The sequence below is a fragment of the Oculina patagonica genome, chromosome 5 (genome assembly GCF_052425735.1).
Source record: "Oculina patagonica isolate OP01 chromosome 5, crgOcupat, whole genome shotgun sequence".
Lineage (NCBI taxonomy): Eukaryota > Metazoa > Cnidaria > Anthozoa > Scleractinia > Oculinidae > Oculina > Oculina patagonica.
Genome location: NC_135762.1, coordinates 5,499,912 through 5,523,721, shown reverse-complemented (window position 1 = coordinate 5,523,721; position 23,810 = coordinate 5,499,912). Strand labels below are relative to the sequence as shown.

Genomic DNA, 23,810 nt, shown 5'->3' with positions numbered 1-23,810 from the left:
AATTAAAAGTGGTCACACAATTGGGCTCCTTGCTGTAAATCACACTGAAATTGACGATATCAATTTCGGCGTTCAATTACTTAGATATCTTTTGGACTCACATTTTCACACAATAGACATTTTTGGCTTTGTCAGTGTAAATTGTCCATTTCAAAATCACATAATGCTCCCCAAAGAACCTGTTTTTAACTATCTGAATACCAAGAGAATTTTTCTGAATTTGAAAGAAGTAATTCTCAAGAGTGATGTCACAGTCTCAAAAACGAAGCCCGAAAGGTCTCTTCTCAGTTCTTTGTTTAGAATTTTTAGCATAATAACTTGCTTTACTGGAACGTCCTCGCCTTAGTATGCATTGCATACCGGTTATTTGATTGGCTGTTTCAAAACATGGCTGTCACAGTGTTACCGTGCCCTCTTGGAAAAAAACAAGACATGTTATTCTCACATGCGAAGATATGATTTTTTTCGCGCGAAAGATTTCCTAGTATTTCATTGATGTTTAAATAATAAATTTTCTTATTAGGAGACAGCAATGACGACCTACAAGTATTCAAAGCTAAAGGAAGCCAATACAGCAGCAGATGAGGCATGCAAGCGAAAAGGGAACATTTATTCCCGCGTTTCTGTTAGTTGGCTAGACGAGACCGTCGAGCGTGCTAAAGATGGAAACTTGGATGAACACAATCTGGGAGAGGTACTGGACATGAAATCAACGGAAGAAATAACAGACAGGCTTCAGGATGAGTGGAAAAGAGAGGTGGATAGAGCGTACGGCGTAGGGAGCAGGCCCAGACTGTGGAGAGCAGTGTTAAGATCTATCGACATAAGTGTGATAGTACGAACATTTTTCTTTGGCATTCTAGATAGCACTGGACGAATACTGCAGACAGTTTTCCTTAGCCTCATACTCTCCGAGCTCGCTCTCGGTACGCACGCCAGCATGAGTTTGCTGTGTCTTTACGCCTCTTCAATAACATTTTTCTGCTTCGTGGAGAATATATCTAGAACTGAACAATACCATCATGAGGTCGTTACCGCTGTTCAGATAAGAGCTGCCTTAACAGGACTGATACAACGAAAGGTAAGGAGAAGACAGAAACAAAGAAAAGACTTCAAATGTCGGTTGTCTGGGTTTTTTAATATCATTTAGCAGACTCTCAGCATGTTCTATTAGAAATCAGCAAATCATGATTGATTGGTTCTTCCATTGTCGTGTATTTAATAGCTGACAGAAAGCGGCATAAAATACTTGAACAGTTTTAAAATTTTGTATCAGCTTCAATCTGCAGTCACGGTTACCATGTCAGACGAAGAACGACTGTTGACTGAGGGACGACGGTATACAATGCTGCACAGAAAAAAATACAATGCTGCACAGAAATTGAACCCTTCGTTTTTTCCCTTCCTTCCTTCCTTCCTTCTTTCCTTCCTTCCTTCTTTCCTTCCCTTCTTGCCTGCGTGCCTGCCTGCCATCTACCTGTCCGTACGTACGTCCATCCGACCATCCGTCTATCTCCCCCTCAATACTTTAAACCTCATATGCCGTGCGGGCAAATGAATATTTTCTCATTTCTCTTTACAGGTACTTACGCTATCGTCCGGCAGTCTGGCTGATATTTCTTCTGGTCACGTGATAAGCCTCGTATCGCAAGAATTAGAAGCTATTGTACTGGTAGGGTCGGATCTCCACGGTCTGGTCGTTGTACCTTTAGAAGTCATCACCGTTTCTTTATTACTTTGGTATCTAGTTGGTTGGCAGGTTGTACCAGCAATGGGCTATTTGCTGCTGATAGTCGCCTCTAAGATATATCTAGGCGACTTTATTAAAAAGTTGAAATCCGAGCGCGGTGATTGGACGGCACGGCGATTGCGTCACATGAGTGATATTATCTTTGGTATTCGGTCAATAAAGGCCAACACCTGGGAGGACTTGATGATCGACAGGGTTTCGAAAGAGAGAAGGTGAGTGGAAGTTTCAGAACTCCTGTTTCATTTCGATTTTGCGTTGGTCAACCTCCAACGCATCTGTTTTAGAGGTGTGAAAACGATTGCCTCTAAAAACGGCTGCTTGAGAGGCTAATGTTAGTGGGATTGAAAAAGAAAAACTAAAAATTGATCCTGTACAGTACGTCTGCACAGGTATTTTTCTCGGAGTCCCACTTTAATCTTAAGCAAAGGGGCTTATGGTTTGTGCATTGGATTTCTGACCAAGAAGTCCTAATTCGAGCCTTGGCTGGTGTCGTGTTAGCACTTGGGCAAGAATTCAGGGCTCGAGACTAACAGTAGCCAAGTAGCCACAGGCTAGTAGAAATGGAGTTTTGGCTAGTAGGTTCTGGGCTTTCACTAGCCAAAATGGCTAGTTAAAATTTCAGGAAATTGATTGGAAGAAAACCATACATCGAAATCGACTCCGAGAGAACAGAACACACAAGTACACACTGTCGTCATGTATGAAATTTATCAAAGACTGTGGACAAGCTGAAATTACTACAAAGATACCTAAAATTAGCCCTAACGATAACGATAACAGAGCCAGTGAAGACGGCAAAGTGCCTCTGCCCAAACCTAAGTTATATCTTGAGAATTCTGGCTAGGAGAAAATTGGTTTTGGCTAGTGAAATCAAAGCTGTCACTAGCCAATAGGCCAGCTAGCAAAAAAGTAAGTCACGAGCCCTGTAAGATAATTTACTCTCACAGCAGAAGTATGAAATGAGTACTGGTCAACCTGACAAAAAGCTGCAGGGGATAAAGTGCGATAGACTTCACCTGGTCGCTTTATGTTGCATAAACTGGTCTTACTGTATATTAGTTTCTTTCTTATTTATACTAAAACCATCTTACATCGATTATTTTTTCTTCCAGGAAAGAGCTTCAAAGTGTGTGGCATCTCGGTACTGTTCATTCAGCGTTTGACTCTGCCATTGTCTCGTACCCAGTTCTAACGACTCTTATTGCCGTGTCTTCCTTGGTCCTATCTGGTCAGCAGCTTACGCCTCAAAAGGTGTTTACAACCATCGCTTTATTCGGCGTCTTGAATGCCACAGCCACACATTTGTTTATTAAGACCGTCGTATTCTTGTCATATTCAATAAGCTCGTTAGAAAAAGTTTCCCGTTTTCTTCTAGAAGGTGACGTCGATGTTTCAACGAACGATGAAAATTGTCCAGTTTTGGCAATGCCCCTACCACAAGGATCAACACAAGGATCAGGAAGGCCAGTATTTCAAGAGAAGCCTAAAGAAGAAACGTTCGCCAAGATCACGTTGCATGAAATATCTACTTGTTTGGTTAAAGATAAGCAAAGTTTTGAGCTAAAAAAGATTTCCTTGAAAGCGATCGGAGACCAGTTTATTGGCATCACTGGCCCTGTTGGTAGTGGCAAATCTTGCATCCTTCACTCTCTCGTCAACGACCTTCATATTGATCAAGGAAGCATCCATACCGAGGGAAAGCTAATTATTGTTCCCCAGGTACCTTGGGTCTTTTCTGGTACTATACGGGAGAATATTTTGTTTGGTCAGCCACTGGAAACCAAAAAGTACGAACATATTCTAGACGCCTGTGCCCTGAATGCGGACTTGGAGAAGTTTCCTAAAGGCGATCTAACGTACATTGGTGAACGTGGGATAAGTCTTAGTGGTGGCCAACAGACTCGTGTCAGTCTAGCTCGTGCAGTCTATGCAGATGCTGATATCTATCTCCTGGACGATACTCTAAGTGCCGTTGACGCTAAGGTTGGCCAACAAATTTTTCAAAGATGCTTCAGTGGAATTTTGGCTGATAAACTTCGTGTACTTGTCACTCATCAAGTTCAATATCTGCAAACTGCGGATCACATTTTAGTACTCGACAATGGTGCCATCATCAGTGAAGGGACCTATTCTCAACTCTGCATAAACGACACATTTTTCTCAAAGTTAATCACAGATCAAGGAAAGAATGACGAGAATGAGAGCTTAGCGAGTGCCTCGACCGAAGATCCGAGCGGCGAGAAGTTTTCTCGTTCAGATGATGAAGGTGTCGAAAGAGCTGTGGAGGAAAAAGCGAAAGGAGCGGTGTCTCTAGACGTCTACTGGCAATATTTCAGAGCCGGAGTAAATCTATTTGCGCTGTCAGTGTTTGGATTAATAGCGATAATACCAGAAGGTTAGTCTGTTTACTATCTAAAAGTCGAAACATCCTTGGATCTTCCTCTGCAATCGCTGGGCTGGAAAAGTGAAGGGTGGAAGACCTCAGCTAGAATTTTGTCAGAATGAAAGGTTGAAAAGGGTTAGAATTAGGATTATACTGTCAACTGATAAGCAAACAACAACTAAAGTATCCACTATATGACATTTTCACAAAGTTCATTAGTTGGAGACTTAGAAAATGTACATTAACTCTTCATTTGACATGTTGCAGGACCTTGAATTTCTTTATATTTCATTAAAATTCTTTCGACAGGTATGTCGATAGCATTTTTCTTGTGGCTTACAAATTGGACAGCGTCGCGAACAACAACAGCCCATTACTACGAGTTGGAAATCTTGGCCGCCTTGGCTGGCGCAACGGTGATCTTTGCTATCGTGCGCTCGGTTGATTTCTACTGGATCACGACAAGATCCACCAAAAATCTTCACGACAAGATGTTAGAAGCGGTCTTGCAGGCTCCTGTCCGCTTTTTTGACACTAATCCATATGGACGAATTCAGAACAGGTTTTCCAAGGACATAGCCAGTATGGATGACCTTCTTCCAAGGCACCTGTCAGTCGCAATGATATACGGCTTCTTCTTTGTCGGTACCCTCGTGTTGATCTCAATTTCATATCCCTGGCTTATCTTAGGGACCATTTCGTATATTTTGATCACAATCTATGTGGGAAGCAAGGGTATCCGTTCTGGTAGAGAAATCAAGAGGACCGAAGCCATCACCAATTCTTTGGTATATGAGCACATCTCGGACTGCATCCAAGGTGTTGTTTCCATACGAGCTTATGGCATGGAGAAAGCATTCAATGACAAACATCACAGGTAAGGGCACGTTTTGTTTGTTTGTTTGCTTTTTTGTTTGTTTGTTTGTTTGTTTGGTTGTTTGTTTGTTTGAAGGCAGAGTTCCGGTGGTGGTGGCCCGAACGTTACCTACAGAGTTGGCATAAAAAATTGTAACAATATGTTTGTATTTTCAGTTACGCAAGAACATGTCAAAAACAGACATTTTCAGCGAGTGGCTTTTCAGTTGTTAGCCTCGAAAGGTCAAGAAAGATATCTTTGACCGCTTTAACGTTGTCATGGCGACGCATTTTGAAGTCACAGCAATCTTTATTTTGTTGTTGGTAAAAGTTATAGAAATCTGTTGTAAACGTTTTCCTCAACATTACTGGTGTAGCAAACAAGCTACCTTAAACGCACTTCCAAATTATCAATATTATATTAATTTGAAAATACTTAGGTTTGGTACGAATCTAATTAATTAGGTGTGCATGAAGAAAGTTGTCACTTTTCTTCAATATAGGAATCAGGATATAAACAACAAAGCTATTGCTGCTTCGATGTTTGTCTTTCGCTGGACTGCATTCAGGTTTGGTTTAGTCAGCGTCGTCATGGTCACGGCCGTTGTGGTGGCATCGCTTCTGCTGATTAAAGATCCAGGTATAAAAAAGAGTTTTTAATTTTTTTATTATTTCTACTTGAAGTCAAAAAAGGGTAGAAGAGCTAGTAAGCTTCCCAACTACAACAAAACAACGACAACAACAACAATAATGTAACAAGAATTCTGTAATGTGTTGTAAGTAGTGTAGCGTAGTGCAACAAAATTGTATTAAAAGCGATGTTTTGTAAGAAGAAGTCTAACTGTAAGCGATGTTTGTAAGTACATAGTTTAATTGTAAGTAGGTAATTTAATCGATTGTTAGTAATGTAATTAATGTAAAGCTATTGTAAGTTTCAAGTTAGGAATGTAGGTAATTGTCAGTATTGTACTGATAGTAATGTTTTTGTGCGACTGTGTTAATCCATAAATAAAATTAAAATTAAACAACAACAACAACAACAACAACAACAAAAACAGCAATAACGACAACGCCGACCTAACAATCTTCCTTAGCTTGCGCTAACATTTACAAAGGACTCCAAATTCCCGATGTTAATTAAATCGCACATTACATCTTAAGAGATGCACGTGTTTTTTTGGATAAGGATAAATCAAGACACATTTTATTACAATCTCTATTTGAACTTTCAGCTCTATGTGGCCTTGTGATAACCTTTGTGATACAACTCAACAAGAAGCTTGGTACAATTTGTTTCAATTTGACTTTTGCGGAAACATCCATGGTTTCGGTCGAGCGAGTATTGGCATACACCAAGCTGGAACCTGAAGTAGGCTATAGCAGAGTAGCCATTCCAGCCACGCGCTGGCCTGAATATGGGTCTATTACGCTGAAGAATCTGTCCCTTGTGTACTATCCAAACGGACCACGAGTGCTGAAAGACCTTTCGTGTTCCATTATGGCATCAGAGAAGGTAAGATTGTTCTTCGTTTTCCATTGCCAGGCGCAGTTTTTATACTGTCACACCCAAATTACTGTTTGTATTTTTATCTAGTTTTTATCTATTTTATCTGTTCTCATTTTTTTATTGATAATATATTTGTAGTAGTATTAACTTTTATTCTAGGGGAGGGCCACAGTTTTTCTTTTCAACTGTAATGTGTAACCCTCATTAAAAAAGTTGTTATTATATATAGTTGACGTGATGGGTAGTACATTTAGTTTGATTTTGAATCAAATGACCTGAGTTTATGCGCTGGCCGAAGTCGTCTCGTTCTGTTCTAAGGCAAGGCAATTTTCTCGTACAATGTCTTTTCAACACAGGTGTATAAATGGATACCGGCGAGCTGGAAAGGCAATCTGATAAACTGCTGGTGTCATCAGATTGCCCTGTTGGCAATGGCCGGTCAGTATCTTATCTTGGGGTAGTAGAAATTATCCTAGTCGCTTTATGCTAAAAGCCGGTAGTAATGACCCATTTTACGTCTCCAATTCCTTTGATTAGTTGGCGTAAAGGTAAAGTCAAGTCTTCGTTCTAGCCTTGTGGCCCATCAGGCCGGGGTTTATCCCGCTTTTAGTAGCATGAAGCCACTTGGAGTATTTCTACTCACCCCTGGAAAGGATGCTGGTCCGTCGCAGGGTTACCCCTAGCATTAATGTCGCCGGTGTCCAATTATACACTAGAGTGAAGAAAGGCACTGTAAGGGTAAAGTGTCTTGCCCAAGAACACAACGAGCCACCTTAACCCCGATCGGTATATCCGGATTCTGACGCAAATTCGGCATTTGAAAGTGCCCTCCTGACTTACAAAATGGAATTGTGTTTTGATTCGGAAACGAACAAAACAAACTCGTATATATGATTCGGTATTCATATCGTCTTTTCTATTTCTTGTAGATTGGTATTGTTGGCCGCACTGGTGCGGGAAAGTCCTCACTCATGGCAGCATTTCTGAGCATGCCTGAGCCTCAGGGAGAAATAATCATTGATGACGTCATGACGAGTACATTAAACATCCGGGCACTGAGAGCAGCTGTTGCAGTTATTCCTCAAAGACCGTTTATCTTCAACGACAGTCTTCGACGGAACTTGGATCCTTGGGAACAACACAGTGACACCGAAATTTGGGCTGTTCTTGAGAAGGCCCAGTTGAAATCCATGGTAGAATCACGAGGGACCTCAGAGAAAGCTCTGCAGATCGTCATTACTGAAGGAGGGCATAACCTTAGTGTCGGCGAACGGCAGCTTATTTGCCTTGCTCGAGCTTTGCTTCAAAATGCAAAAATTATTCTCCTAGACGAGGCCACTGCGAACATCGATTACCTGACTGATAGAATGATACAGGGCGTGATTCGTAAAGAGATGGCACATTGCACGGTTCTTACTATAGCACATAGGCTGGACACTGTATTGGAGTATGATAGGATTATGGTTCTTGAGAACGGAAAGATCGTAGAATTTGACAAGCCTGGCATTTTGTTGCAGAAAAAGGACAGTTTCCTTTCAGAGTTATATTTTTCGTTTCAAGCAGGAAAAGAAAAGTTATAATTTAGGAATTTGTACAAAAACCCCTCTCCTTGGGGTTTCTTTGTGATAATGTATTTTAAAAGCAAGCTGTCTTTTATGTTGTATATAATTTTTCCTTTTATTTTCATTCTTTTATCTTCACGTATGTACATACTTCGAACGAGCTTTTTTTTACTAGACGTTACGCGAGTAAATAAATGATTGATTGATTGATTGATTGATTGATTGATTGATTGATTGATTGAAATGATTGATGTGTCTCCTGAATCTCTAAGTTCATCGTTCGTAATCTGTCGCATGAAATCTTCTCCATTCCTAGCCATTCTTGTCCCTTTGCAGTATAGTATCACTCCTTTGATGTTTTTGTACTAGATCCACATTGATTTTGTACATAACAATGACTATAAAAATTCATACATCGCAGCGCCATATAATAATTTATTTTTACCATGTACCTCCTCTGTTTTCAACATACAATATAGTCCGGCCTTCCGCAAGGCTTAGTCTAGGCAGATTGATTTAATTTTTCTATAAATAAAACTTGGACTTTGTTCAACAAAAAGCACTGTCGAAAGCAATTAAAGAGTTAAATGGACAAAACAAAATATCCTTTGTTAGTCAGTTTTACACTCAGTTAGTTTCTTCGGAAGCCAGGCTCAACACCTCGAAGAAATGTTCTTTCCACCTTTCAAGCACTTCTTCCTCTGTGGTTATGACTGTACCATCTTCAGCCCGTATTCCAGTTCTCTGCTTCTTGAGGCATCTGCTTAGTAGCTTCGTCTTCATGTAGAGCTCTTTCGGGGTTTTCTGGTGAGCTGCTCTTTTTGCCTGATCTGCGATTCTTCTCAAGGTCCTCCGTTTGTCTGTTCCTACTCTTTTCTTCACTTCTTTTTTTTATAATCTGATAAATTTGCTGCCTTTTTCCTTCACTCATTCCTGGTGGCAGTTCACAAGGCAGTGTTATAGCTCCAGTCTTTCTTCGATGCAGTTCCAAGGAAAGGGGCTTAACCAATCCTTCTTTGTCCTCGCTCTTTGCCCAAGAGTCTCAGCCAAAGCTGCGGTAGATGTCTCTACTTTGTTCATGCACTATCGACGCTGAGGTCTTTACTATCCCAAGCTTTAAAACGGTTCTTCAGGGCTATGCTGACGTTCCGCTGTTGCAGGGGGTCTTTTAGCTTTGCAGTACCATGGATGGTCCCTGACATCTGATTCTTTCTATTTCCTACCAGCTTTAGGTGCGTTTTACTTCGGGCGAGGTGATGGTCCCTTGCTGCGTCTGCTCCTCATTGTACTGACTTTGACGTCAAGTAAGGATCTCCCGAATCTTCTACTGACTCCCACGTGATCAATCAGATTCCTGTCGTGGTCATTTGGTGATGTCCACGTGTATTTGTGGTGTCTTTATGCTGAAAACAGGTGCCGCCTATGAAAAGACTGTTTTTAGTATTCATGTTGTCGAGTTCTTCATTACCTAAGGTGCCTTCCCAGCCAGTTTTGTCGGATCCTACATTGGCGTTTGCATCCGCTTGAAATTAGCTCGAGGGCAAACGGAAGATACTTCTAGTGCCTAATATTAACCAGTCAGATTGGATTAACGTGCAACACATTATTACATACATTAATAACATATATGAGACCGTCCGTGAAATACAATTAACTCTCAACGGAGCGAGTTGTTTGTGGCTTTTCCGGGCATTTTGGACCTTTTAAGCATATCGTGCTAATTGGATTGTGACAAAAACGCATTGCACAAATAAAAGGTCCGCTTTACTGTAAGAGAAAGACTACTTCCACGTGCATGATGAGTAATATAATCATTGGCAAAACGAATATTTTACAAAATAGGATTGATGAAAGTGGAGCAGATTAAACGCCACCTTTCATTAAACACCTGTTATAGAATTCACATCAACTTCTCGATAAATAACGTCGTTTGAATGTTCTCAGAGCTCTTTCTCTTTCAGTGATTTCAGCCAACGAAGATCACGCTATTTGTAGTCCCTGGTTCTTAGCCTGTTCCGGGGTATGTTCTGGATTAACGGCCGAGGGAAGCCAACAAAATCTGCGGCGGAAAGCTTCGCGAAACCCGCTATTACGGATATAGTATATCCAAGGGTTGATCGCCGATGACGTGAAAGCGATTGCTTCAATCCAGGGCCACACAAAAAAGTACAGTTTGTGATCAAAACACTCATCATATGCTGCAAATTCATGCACAACAGAAACCACTAAACACGGCATCCATGAAACAATAAAAACACCGAACACAAAACCGATAGTTTTGATAGCTTTGTAATTTTGTATAGCATAGGGTGGCCCATCGGGGCTGTCCGCGGGCTGGATTTCCCGTCTCATTATTGAAGCTTGTTTTCTGGCTCCTTTAAAAATCCAAACATAACAGAACGTGACGATAGCTATTGGAATAAAAAATGTGAGAACTGATATAAGCAGCCACAGGTTTTCCATATTTCCAAATATCACCAGAAGAGGAAGAAAGAGCGAGATTAACCACACCATAATGATCACGGTATAACATCTTTTCTTGGTTATAATGTCCGGATAACGAAACGGAAAGTGAATGGCTATAAATCGGTCTACGGAAACACAACATAAGTTAAACGCTGTAGCGGCAGTTGAATGAATCCACAGCATGTCCATAACCTTGATCAAAATATGATTTTCTGGTGGCTGAATCAAACATCTGATGGCCATAAAGGTCGGGTCAATAACAAGCCCCACTAAAAAGTCTGCTACGGACAACGAAGCTAGAAATCGGTTTGACATTGTTCGTAAAGTCTCGTTTTTGTAGAACAACCATAACACCACTGCATTTCCAATGACAGCTGCTAAACCAGACAAGGAGAACCACATTGAGAGAACGATGGATGCCGCACTGCTTAAATCTTCGTTAAAGCAACTAAGATTCATGTTGGCTGGCCAGTTTTCTGCACAAGAAAGACACGATATAGCTCTGAAAAGAGGTTTTGTCACTCGAATCAATTAAGGCGTTACTTGTGCCCGCATTTTGCATAAAAATAAAACGGTGTGTAGGCAGATGGCCTTTTTATTTACGAATCGAAATTACTGGTGTATGGAGCACGCAAAGTTAGATGACGCTCTGTGATGCAAATATAGCGGTCGCCCAATTGTTTCATACAAAAGATCCTCTGTTTCTTGACAATAGCAGCAACCATTACACGTCATATAATCCAAAATGGCGAAGCGCAGAAAATTTAAAGGGGTAATCATTTCCACTTTTTGTTACTATGAAATGTTTTTTAATCATATAATATAACAACTTTATTTAATGAGAGTAGCCCTCAACAGTTTATCAACTGACAAACTAGTGGCCCTCGATCCTAAAAACTACAACAGTTACAATAAAAAATATCTTCAAAATAATTTTCTTATCAACAAGTATGTGTTTATAATGTTAATTATAATTTCTCCCTTGTCCTGTAATATTTAAAATTTAGGCATTATTTCAAACAATTCAACGTCAACTTGTCGCAAGAGTGGAAGTTCCGTTCTTGCATGAGAACGGAAAGATCGTAGAATTTGACAAGCCTGACATTTTGTTGCAGAACTTCGGTTTTAAAAGGGCGAACTTTGGGGATCATTTCCGCAGGTCAGGTTTTAGAAGAACTGAGCTTCTGCGTACGGTATACCTGGATCACTTTTGTGTCATTCGGACGAATTTGGTGTCAGTTCGGTTAACATAACTATGATAGGTCCTACTCACTCACTCACTCACTCACTCACTCACTCACACATTCACTTACTCACTCAGACATCCTCTTCGCTACTGTAGTGGAGCATAAGTCTGCACAACAACGTCTTCCGTCCTTCACGGTCTCCTGCTTGCTGTTCCACCTCATTCTAGTAAGTCTAGCCCAGGTCTTTGCGCTCAGCTTCCACAAATCTTCTCCACGTAGTCTTAGGTCGGCTTCCCCGCCTTCAATTGCCTTCATGCGTCCAGGCAAAAGGAACTCGGCAGTCGTTGTCTTTCCCTCTCCTTAAGACATGACCGATCCATCTTCAACGCCTGACCTTCACGGTTTCTGAGATGGGTCTCTCCCTAGCTGTTTTCAAGAGATCACAGTGAGAGATGGTGTGTGGCCAGAATATGCCGAGAATTCTCCTTAGACATTTTCGGTGTAAAACGTTCCGCTTATGTAATCCTTTGCATCTCAAATACAGGAGAACAGAGGCCACGCAGCTCTTGAGGATTTTCTGCTTGGTGCGCTTGCTGTACACCTTTGACCTCCAGACAGGATTGAGAGTAGAATATGCTCTTCTTGAGATTGACAGCCTGCCTGTGATGTCTTCGTGTGATTCGCCTTCTTCATGGACTGTGGCCCCTAAGCATGTTCCAGAGCCTGTCACTTCTTACGCTATCAAAGCCCTTCTTGAAGTCGATGAAACCGATTTGCAAGCACTTGCACTTGCCACTCAGCGCTCTGTTCTAAGATATATAGTATGAAGATCTGTTTCCCTTCTGCTTTGGTAAGCGGTCTGTTCTTGCCGTGATCTCTTTTCGACTCATTCCTGCATCCTTAACAGGAGTATTCTGCAGAAGACCTTGTGTGTTACTGAAAGTAAAGATACCCCTCGGTTATTATCACAAATAGGCAGATCCGCTTTCTTGGATATTTTGACCAGGGGAGCTTTCCTTCAGGACCTTCAGTCATACGGGGCTTTACACTGGTTGATAGTCTGGTTGCAGCTGTTTAGAAGCCGGTTCAAGGCGATGGCGGTGCTGGCTCTCATGCAGCATTCCGTCACAAATGTTGTTCACACCGGGAGCTTTACCATTCGTCAGCCGAGTTATGGCTCGTCTCACTTCTTGGATTGTGAAGGGGCTCATATCCATCTCTATAGATTCTTCGCAGACGTCGAGCTGGCAACCTTCAGGAAAGCCAGTTTCTTCGCAAGCCACGCTCAAGACCTCGTAGAAATGTTCTTTCCGCCTTTCAAGCACTTCTTCCTCTGTGGTAATGACTTTACCATCTTAAGCTTTAGCTCATACTCCAGATCTCTGCTTCTTGAAGCATCTACTTAGTAGCTTCGTCTTCATGTAGAGTTCTCTCAGGTTATTCTGGTGAGCTGCTCTTTTTGCCTCTTCGGCGATTCTTTTCAAGGTCCTTCTTTTGTCTGCTTTCGCTCTTTTCTTCAATTCCTTGTCTTTCATCTGATAAATTTGCTGCCTTTTGTTCTTCACTCGTTCCGGACTGCAGTTCATGAGGCTGTGTTTAGGTTTCCGTCTTTCTTCGATGCAACCAGTCCTTCTTTGTCCTCGCTCTTGCTCAAAAGTCTCAGCCGCCAAGATGCGGTAGATGTCTCTATACTATGTCTTTACATCATCGACGTTCAGGTCTTCACTATCTAAAGCTTTAAAACGGTTCAACAGGGCTATACCGACGTTCAAAAGGTCTTTTATCTTTGGAGTGTCACAGATGGTCCTTGACTTCTGTTTCTTTCTTGTTCTTGGCAGCTTTAGGCGCAACTAAAATTGGGGTGATGCAGTGGTGAGAGAGCTCGCCTCCCACCAATGTGCCTCGGGTCCGATTCCGGCCCGGTGCCATATGTGGGTTGAGTTTGTTGTTGGTTCTCGTCCTTGCTCCAAGGGTTCTTTTCCGGGTTCGGAATCTTCTTATTATCGCCACGTGAGCAATCAGATTCCTGTCATGGCCATTTGGTGATGTCCACGTGTACTCGATGATGTCTTTAAGCTGAAAACGGTGCCGCCTATGACAAGACTTTTTTCAGCACAGAGAAATGCAAATCCTAGGCCATTATCATTCATGGTACCGAGTCCTTCATTATCCAAATTGCCTACCCAGCCAGTTTTGTCCAATCCTACCTTGGTAAATGCATCTCCGAGACGAATCAGTACGTCGTGGAGTGGCGTGGCATCAACTTCTCTCGGAAGCATCTCATAGAGCGCGTCCTTGTCCTCATCACTAGACTCATGCTTTATGGGTCTGTAGATCTGAATCAATGTCATCTTCACGTACTTGGAGTACAACCATGCGCTGATTATCCTGTGCGTAATGGTGTACCTTTTCATCATACATTTCCTTGATTCATCGTTCATAACTAGGGAGAGACTGTGGTGTCCTTCGTCACATCCAGAGTAGATAACTGTCTCTCTTGTCGTTGTCCTCACTTTTCCAAAACCTGTTCACCTAACCTCACTGGACACGAGAACGTTTAGTTTGTACTTTCTCATTTCCTTTAAATCAGTTAAATGTTGTCGTCTTTCCCATTGCATATAATGTTTTCATGTTCCAACATCTTAAGTTCAAGTGGTCTTCGGTAATCCGGTTATTTGCACTCTGGCACAAACGGATCGGATACTTTCAGTGCCTGATATTAACCACTCAGATTAGATTAAAGTGCATCACATTATTACTTTTATGTATTGTGTTTGTGGCTTTTCCAGGCTTCTTGGGCCCTTTTAAATCAGGCTTATTGGGTTGTGACAGAAAACACCGTGCGTAACACGAATGAAAGATAAAGTAGATAAGAAAGATAAGATTTTATTTACCTCTCCAAAAATGGTTTTTCAGGGCAAATTACAATAAAATGTTAAAAATGTACAGCTAAAAAATAAAATCATTCTAATCATTCTAAAGATCCGCTTAACTTTAAGAGAAAGACTAGCTCCCCGTGATTTCATGTTCAATGTTTTAATCATTGGCAAACTAAACATTTTACAGAATAAGAATGATGAAAGTAGAGCAGATTACCTTTCATTGAACACCAGTTTTAGCTGACACATCAACTTCATCAACGTGATTTTCAGCCAACGAAAATCCCGCTATTTGTAGTTCCTGGTTGCTAGCTTGTTCCGGGGTATGTTCCGGCTTAACGGTCGAGGGAAACCAACAAAACCTCCGGCGGAAAGCTTCGCGAAACGCGCTATTACGGAGGTAGTATATCCACGGGTTGATCGCCGATGATGTGAACGCGATTGCCTCAATCCAGGGCCATACAACAGAGTACAGTTTGTGATTGACGCACTCATCGTATGCTGCAAATTCATGCACAACAGAAACAACCAAACACGGCATCCATGAAACAATAAAAATACCTAGCACAAACCCGATAGTTTTGATAGCTTTGTAATTTTCTTTTGCATGGGTTGGCTGATTGGGACTGTCCGCAGGCTGATTTTCCTGTCTTATTGTTGTAGCTTGTTTTCTTGCTGCCTTAAATATCCAGACATAGCAGAAAGTGACGATAGCTATTGGAATAACAAATGTTAGAACTGATAAAATCAGCCACAAGTTTTGGACATCTTCAAATAATACCAACAGAGGAAAAAAGAGCGAGATTAACCACACCATTATGATCACGGTGTAACATCTCTTCTTGGTTATAATGTCCTGATAACGAAATGGAAAGCGGATGGCAATAAATCGATCTACGGAAACACAACATACGTTAAACACTGTAGCGGCAGTTGTGTGAATCCAAAGCATGTCCATAACCTTGTTCAAAGTATGCCAATTTTCTGGTGGCTGAATCAAACATCTTATGGCTATCCACGTAGGGTCTATGACAAGCCCTACTGAAAAGTCTGCTACGGACAACGAGGCCAAAAAGCGGTTTGACATTGTTCGTAAAGACTCGTTTTTGTAGAACAACCACAACACAATTGCATTTCCAATGACAGCAGCTAAACCAGACAAAGAGAACCACATTGAGAGGATGATGGATGCCGCACTGCTCAGTCGTTCGTTGAGGCAACTAATATTCATGATGGTCGGTTTAGCAGTTCTACAGAAGAAAGACGTAAAATCTTGCTTTAAAAAAAGTTGTGTCACTGAAATTAATAAATGCATTTCTTATGCACACATTTTGCATAAAAATAAAAGGGTTTGTACGCAGATGGCCTTTTTAATAAAGAAATGGCTGTATAGAGTACGAAACATAACATTACGCACTTTACTGGGCATTTTTTTAAGTTAAAAGAAAGATACTGGTTCCTTTTAGCCGCGGTTTCCTTTTCACGAAGCGTTTGCCATTCTATTTTAAACTGCCGCCAGCAAAGACGACTTTCATAATTCGTCACGATCTTCTTGTCTGTTTAAGGTTCTCCGGATATCTCATATATTAATGACACTTTTTGTTCCTTCAGCTTTGCCAGGTGACATTCTCCTTTGTTAAAATATAATTAAATACTATATGTGGCCTGTTCCGAATTACCTACGAAACCCCCAGGGTGGCTGAAATGTTCAGGAACATTGTATATTTGCTAGTTTCCTCATACGCCTATGTGCTAGCACTTTAGCTCCGGTGTAAACAACGCATGCATTAAGAGATGTTCAAATCAGTTTGACAGCACGTAACAAAAAGGTTCCCCGAATATTGACAATATGTTCCTCGAATATTGACAAGACACATTAAACATGCATGACTGTTCTACTTACAAAATCTCACCGCAAGCGGGATTTAAATTCAGCTTGATATCGAATGCTACAGGACACTAAAAAAATATGAATTAATTTTTAATTTGACTTTATAATTTAATTTTTAATTCTTCATCCAAACAGGAGGACCCGAGAAAGGCAAATTACATTTTGTCGTAATTAGTTCTATTGACAAAAAGTTGATTTTGATACTAGCCAATACTAGCCTAGTATTATAATTGTGTTTAGATGATACACTTATAGCAAGAAGATTGAAGTATTAGGTAGTAAATTATGATGATACTGAAACACAAAAAGGGCAGTGTGAAAAGTTACTAGCGTCACGAATGTAATTCACCCTAATTGTGAAATAAAGGGCTGAGTGTTCATCTTGTTTAGAAGATGTATAATTCGTTATGCTTTTTTTGCAAAATTACAATAGGTTTAAGTCTTGTGGCGCAGTTATTTCCCCAGGAGACCAAACCACAGGTAAGAAATGGATACATTGAGAAATGATACAGCAGTGTGTGCTTAGCCTGCGTAGCTGGAGGGATTTGCGACCGAGTGCGAGTGCTTTGTTTATGGCGAACGGGAGAGACGAAACCGCGAGGGCTCACTCTCCACTCCGCGATAATCCTGCAAGCTACGCAGGCTAGTCTAAGCTTAGATAAAATGCCAATAATTTTTGAAGTTCTGTTGACATGCTACTTTGGTGGGGATGTCACGAAGGCCTTGCTACACCAATAGGCAACCAGAAAACTCGATTGTCACTAATTTTCTCCAATGGGTTCGTTTGCATTTCCAAGTCTCCTTTTTGTACCTGTTATGCTCTTGGAAGTATCAACAAGCATTTACGAGTTATTCACTTCACCTTGAGTCATTTGGAAGCGAAGTTCGTGTGTCTCAATGACCCCAAAAGATATTTATCGAAGTTGCTTCCTGGCAGGACTAACCTTGCCGGATTGGTCCAGGGTTGAGGTCTGACGAAGGGCAGCCTCGGCTTCCCCCTGCGGGAAGGGCGGGAGACCTGACTATATGATTACAGGAAGCGCATACGTCTCGTACACGTGTACGTACATGATCTGAAAACGAACCCAAATCTTGACAGGGAGGGTCGACGGACGAATGTGGAGGGCTTATGCACCACTTTTCGCCAAGAAGTTAGGTAACAGGTTTGGTAACAAACTGTTCCCTAGCTTGGCACTATCTCGTACCAAGGGTTTGGTTTGAGCGATCCTTTTTGTTGTCATCTCGAGGAAGACAAGACAATTTAATTCAAGACTTGCTGGTTCTGACGAGGTTTATTGAATAGATATGCTAATTCTTCAAAGGGGTTCCATTGATTGACACATTTCCAACAATTCCTTTGGGGTCAACCATTCTTAGGCCAGCGTTAACTCTGCATGAGTTTTCAACTAGTATATCCAGCTGCAAGAAGATTTCAGTGCGAAGATGCACACTAGACTGTCCTGCCCGGCGAAACATCGTTCACTGAACGTTGCCTGGCATACTTTTCGTACGTAGATAGTGGCCCGGTCACGAACTGAGCTTGCAGTGGTCCAGCTAACACACCCACCCATTTTTTGATATGTTGCCGGGACACCAAGCATGAAATGTCTCATTCTAGGTGGGACTATTTAGTGGAGCGAGGGATTAAGTACCTACTTAGAGCTGACATGAACATACATCAAAAGTAGTAGGTAAATATATACATTCATGTTCGGAGCTTCTTAACTTACACACAATGAACATTATAATTTATTTAATTTTTACAATACATATGAATTGTATAAGAATCAAATTTTTGTTATTTCTTAAATGTATAGTAAATGTTAAAACCTTTGTTGTAAACAGACCAATACCTCCCTTTGGAGAGTAAGGCGCAATAAAGATATACTATTACTATTATCCACTCACTCACTCACTCACTCACACACTCACTCACTCACCTTCTCACTCACTGCCTATTGTGCCCTCTGGCACGTAGGACAGCAACGAAGTTCTTCAACCGCCCCTGTTACTCACTGTCACTCACTGTGAGTTCTTCACTCACTGCCTATTGTGCTCTCTGGCACGTAGGGCAGCAACGAAGTTCTTCAACCGCTGTCTGTCTTTGGCCAGCTGTTGGATGGTGTTCCAGCTTTGTTTAAAGCCTCTCAATTTTGTCTCTCCTGTATGTCGCCATGTATTCTTGGGCCTGCCACGCTTGCGCCTGCCTTTTTCTTTCGAATGACATGGCCAATCCACCTCCAGCGTCGTCTCATGATAATAGTACCCATGTTCTCCTGTTTGCATCGCAAAAGCAGATCCTAGTTGGAAATGGTCTGAGGCCAGAAGATGCGAACTATTTATTGCAGACTTTTGGTGTGGAAGGTTGACAGCTTTCCTACATCACCTTTTAACATTCACCAACTTTCTGACCCATACAAAAGCGTAGACAGCTCTGATATATCTTAAGCTTGATGGTCCAGCTAACACTTGTTTAAGAAAAGCATTTTTGGGGTCTTCTTATGGTGTCGAGAATACACTTGTTATAGCATGCACATCAACTTCTTAATTGATTGTGTTATTTCAATATTTTCAGAGCTCTTCCCCTTTCGCGATATATTTTCAGCCAACGCAAATCACGCTTTTTGCAGCCCGTGGTTCCTAGCATGTTCCGGGGAACGTTCTGGCGTAATGTCCGAGGCTAGCAAACAAAACCTTCGGCGGAAAGCTTGGCGAAACTCGCTATTACGGAAGTAGTATATCCACGGGTTGATCGCCGATGACGTAAACGCAATTGCCTCAATCCAGGGCCACATAACAGAGTACAATTTGTGATCGGCACACTCATCATTTGATGCAAACTGATGTACAACTGAAACAACCAAACACGGCATCCATGAAACAATGAAAGCACCCAACACAAAACCGATGGTCTTGATGGCTTTATAATTTTGTATAGCACGAGGTGGCTCACTGATGTTGTCAGTGGGCTGATTTTGCCGCCTTATTGTTGTAGCTTGTTTTCTTGCTGCTTTGAAAATCCAAACATAACAGAAAGTGACTAAAGATATTGGAATAAAAAATGTTAGAATTGATAAAATCAGCCACAGGTTTTCGACATCTACAAATATCACCGGGAGAGGGAGAAAGAGCGAGATTAACCACACCATAATGATCACAGTATAACATCTTTTCTTGGTTATAATGTCCTGATAACGAAACGGAAAGCGGATGGCAATAAATCGGTCTACGGAAACACAACACAAGTTAAACACTGTAGCGGCAGTTGTGTGAATCCAAAGCATGTCCAAAACTTTGTTCATAGTATGAGTTTCTGGTGGCTGAATCAGACATCTGGTGGCCATCCAGGTCGGATCTACGACAAGCCCTACTAAAAAGTCTGCTACGGACAAGGAAGCTAGAAATCGATTTGAAATTGTTCGTAATGACTCGTTTTTGTAGAACAACCACAACACAATTGCATTTCCAATGGCAGCTGCTAAACCAGACAAGGAGAACCACAGTGAGAGAACGATGGATGCTGCACTGCTCAGTCGTTCGTCAAAGCAGGTAATATTCATGTTAGTCGGTTTAGGCCTCTTCACAAGAAAGACATAAAATAGCTTTAAAATGGTTATGTCACTCAAATTGATGAAGTGCATTACTTATGCACACATTTTACATAACAAGAAAACGGTTTGCACGCAGATGGCCTTTTTAATTACGAAGTGACTGTATGAAGGACGAAAAATTACATGGCACTCTTTATTGGACATTGTTCCAAGTTGCTTTAAGCCTTGGTTTTCGTTTTAAAAAGCGCTTGCCATCCTGCTTTAAACTGCCGCTAGCAAAAATGACTTTCATTATTCGGCACGATCTTCTTTTTAAAGTTGTTTGGATATCTGACACTTTTTGTTCCTTCAGGTTTGCCAGGTGACATGCTCCTTTGTTGAAGTATAATTAAATACTATGCCTCACGAAATTAATTTGCTTTGATCACAGCCTGTTGGTGGGTTTTTCCGAATTACCTGTAAAACCCGGGTCAGGGTCGCTGTGTTTGGTCAAGAGCAGTGTAGAGTTGCTGGCTTCCTCCGACTACGCCTGTAAGAGCCCCCTAACCCCAGTGTAAACCACGTATGCACTTAGGGAAGTAAACCCCGTTTTCACCAAGTGATGTTTACTTTAGTTTGACAGCAAGTTCCAAAGAAGTTCCTCGAATACTGACAACATTCATTAAAAATGCATGACTATTATATTTATAAGCTTTCGACACAAGCGGGATTAACAACTTCAAAGCGAATGCCACATGACATGAATAAACATGCCATTGTGAGGGAGTGTCCCGCTAGCCTCGCTACACCAAGCTGAAATCTAATATAGCGAAAAATTAGCCTATTCAAAAAATGAAGCTGTCGTTTTTGTTTTAAAAAACGTCGATTATGACCAGTTTTCACCAATGGGGATGTGTGAATTTCGGAACTACTGTCACATCGTTCCACGTCAGATCGTTCCACTTCTAACGAGAATGTGTAGAATACACCTGCTCGATTTTAATCTAAGGAGAATTTCTGTTAGAGTCACCGAACACGGTAACGAATTTCAAACTACAAGCACGCGCGTACAAATAGCTTTACAACTCGTTTTATTTTAATCAAACAACATTTTAAATTGTTGAATCTCATTTCATATCAATTAGCTCGAAAAATATCAGCAAAAAATCAATCCCATTCCGAACAGGGATTCAGTTGTAAAAGGATAGAAAGCATTTAGGAACACCGCGTAGAATCGTGAAAAGGCGACTTTTTCACAGTGGTGCTGGTTCAGTCTTCTCATAACCCAGTGCAGTGCGATCTAGCGAAATCCTTCGCACGAGACATTCATAACGTCTACCATAAAAGAGTCACTAAATGTAATCAGAAAAAAACTTAGTTTGAAACGGTATTTCTCTTCATTGTAACAGTGCCAGCTTTAATCACCTATTGGGTGTACAGGCCCATTTATGGAAGGGGTTGCAACAAATTCAACAAAACACGTTGTTGGATTTTCACATGGAGCACCATCTAGCTCAAGTAACACTACACTGATAGAGCTCGGATTTAGTGAGAGCACGTTCGCTGGCACAAACAATGTTTTCTGTGGACCAACTACAGGCCAATAGCGGCCCAAGTTAAAACCATTGACAAATGCTTGGCCTTTATTCCATCCTGGTAGTTGAAGAAAGGTGTCTTGTGCAGAGTTTCCAAGTGCAGTAGGTGGAATTTCTCCGTGGAAAAAAGAAGGAGCGAAGCTGTTATCTGATGCAGTGAGATCGGTTTTGTCGTCATCTCGAGGGAGAGAAGACAATTCAAGACTTGCTGGTTTTGACACAACATTGTCGAGGTTTATGGGATACATCTGCCAGTTTTTCAGAGGGGTACCATTGATTGTCACATTTCCAACAATTCCTTTGGGATCAACCATTCTTGGGCCAGCGTTAACTCTGCCTGTATTTTCAACTAGTATATCCAGCTGTAGGAAGCTTCCAATGCGAAGAGTCACACTGGACTGTCCCGACCGGCGAAACATCGTTGCCTGGCGTACTTTTCCTACATAGATGATGGCGCGGTCACGCACTAAGCTTGCTATCTTCAAGGTAACACTTGATTGAGAAAACGTCTCTGGAATCTCCGTTCTGTAGAGAACAAACCCATAGCTCTGTCCGATCTGTTCCATAGTTAAAGGAAGCGATGCATTCACAGGTCCGCGGGGAGCAGCAAGCTTTGGTACAGCATCAAGGAAGGTCGACAGTCGGGTCATCTGAACTTTACCATAGGCGAACTTTGTTGTGTTAGCAGGAATAGGAACAACAGGTATTTTCTCGTGTTTGGAAATCGTCTCCCGCAGAATGTGAAATTTCGTGCCAGCATCGCCAGCTTCCGTTAAAGGTGCATCGTAATCATAACTGGTAGGTATGGGTTTGTACAGAAGCAAGTTATAATTTGCACCACTCATGAAGCCGAAGTTAGTTCCTCCCTCGTACATATAGAAGTTTACAGACGCATTCATCGACAAGATCTTGTCAAGTGATTTTGCGACCAATGCAGCATCTTTCGTTTGATGCTTTTCGCCCCAGTAGTCAATCCAGCCAGTGTAGAACTCCGAGTTAACCAGGGGTCCCTTAGGAGTAAATTTGCGCATGACTCCAAAAGCACTTTCAGGGTCTGTTTCCGGTCCAAAATCAACTGTTGCATAGAGGGAGGGTATTGTGCCACATGAAAATAGGAACTGCCAATCGCTGTCAACTGTGAAAAGGATCACGTCATCGCCTAAATGTTTGCGAAATAACTGCTCTAGATGCGTCATGTAATCGTGATCACAAACAAAGAAGCTGCCGTATTCATTCTCAACTTGGACTGATATGATGGGTCCCCCATTGACATAGAGCAATGGCTTCAGCTTGGGAAGCACTACAGCCATCCAGGAGTCTACAGCATCGAGGATACCGCTTGTCTTTAGATGATCGTAGGGAGATAGATGGGTCACTTAACAGCCAGGCTGGAAATCCCCCGAAGTCCCATTCGGCACAAATATAAGGACCTGCTCTGACGATAACTAGAAGACCAAGGCTGTTAGCGAGCTCGATGAAACTGACAATATCTGCGTCTCCCTCAAAGTTGTATTTCCCTTGAACTGGTTCGTGAATATTCCAAGCGATGTAAGTTTGTACAGTGTTTAAACCTCCAGCTTTCATCTTCATGAGCCGGTCTTTCCAGTAGAAGCGAGGAACTCGAAAGTAATGAAAGCTCCCAGAGATGTAACGAAATGGTTGTCCATCTTTTAGAAAACAATCGTTTTCGTAGTCGATTGTGAAAGATTTAGAATCACAGTTCTGTAAAGCACACAGAACAGCTAAGGATAAAAGAAGGAAACCTCCAAAACCCATTTTCGTTTAGAGTTTTACACGAGTGTTGCAACAGTCAGCACAATCATGTGATTTTGACGATTCAATATATCTCGTGACTTTGACATTTAATTTGTTGCGTGCATGCAGGGATCCTGTTGCGTGACATTCCTCAAGCAGTTGCGTATCGGATGTCCAAGGAAGGGTTCGATTTTCGCATCCTTAGCCAACATCATTCTTATCATGGCTCGTCGTCGAGGGAGGAAGAAATAGAACCCTGGTGCAGTCGTGCCTTAGTTAGGGACGCCCAGTGTTGGCTAAAGGAGATTAACTGTAGTTTTTCTTACCCCGATAACTCGAATTCCGGTTCTTGATTAGAGCAACGAAAAGACCACCTATTTGACAGCCATTTTCCACTGTTATCATAAGAATTTATGATAGTGTTAAATTTCTGACGAGATGAGTTTAATT

At 41.6% G+C, this 23,810-nt stretch overlaps 5 protein-coding genes across 5 annotated transcripts; 1 reads left to right on the top strand and 4 right to left on the bottom strand.

Annotated features, from left to right (window-relative positions):
* Positions 1-532: 532 nt before the first annotated feature.
* LOC144653993 (ATP-binding cassette sub-family C member 4-like) lies at positions 533-8,075 on the top strand. The gene is made up of 7 exons (XM_078514122.1): positions 533-1,081; positions 1,583-1,962; positions 2,863-4,145; positions 4,443-5,010; positions 5,492-5,628; positions 6,221-6,501; positions 7,425-8,075. The coding sequence occupies exons 1-7, from the start codon at positions 533-535 to the stop codon at positions 8,073-8,075; spliced, it is 3,849 nt and encodes a 1,282-aa protein (XP_078370248.1).
* Positions 8,076-8,211: 136 nt separating this feature from the next.
* LOC144654210 (beta-2 adrenergic receptor-like) lies at positions 8,212-11,114 on the bottom strand. Its single transcript, XM_078514295.1, has one exon. It carries the CDS (start codon positions 10,980-10,982, stop codon positions 10,038-10,040), a length of 945 nt encoding a protein of 314 aa, XP_078370421.1. The 5' UTR covers positions 10,983-11,114; the 3' UTR covers positions 8,212-10,037.
* Positions 11,115-14,809: 3,695 nt separating this feature from the next.
* LOC144653992 (beta-2 adrenergic receptor-like) lies at positions 14,810-16,257 on the bottom strand. The gene has a single exon (XM_078514121.1). The coding sequence runs from the start codon at positions 15,902-15,904 to the stop codon at positions 14,810-14,812; it is 1,095 nt and encodes a 364-aa protein (XP_078370247.1). The 5' UTR covers positions 15,905-16,257.
* Positions 16,258-18,387: 2,130 nt separating this feature from the next.
* Positions 18,388-20,040, bottom strand: LOC144654260 (beta-2 adrenergic receptor-like). The gene has a single exon (XM_078514343.1). The coding sequence runs from the start codon at positions 20,038-20,040 to the stop codon at positions 19,096-19,098; it is 945 nt and encodes a 314-aa protein (XP_078370469.1). The 3' UTR covers positions 18,388-19,095.
* Positions 20,041-21,084: 1,044 nt separating this feature from the next.
* On the bottom strand, positions 21,085-23,466 carry LOC144655172 (beta-galactosidase-like). Its single transcript, XM_078515386.1, is given in 2 exon segments — positions 21,085-22,936; positions 22,938-23,466. Coding segments are annotated over 2 exon segments (1,953 nt in total). The 5' UTR covers positions 23,382-23,466; the 3' UTR covers positions 21,085-21,427.
* Positions 23,467-23,810: the final 344 nt, after the last annotated feature.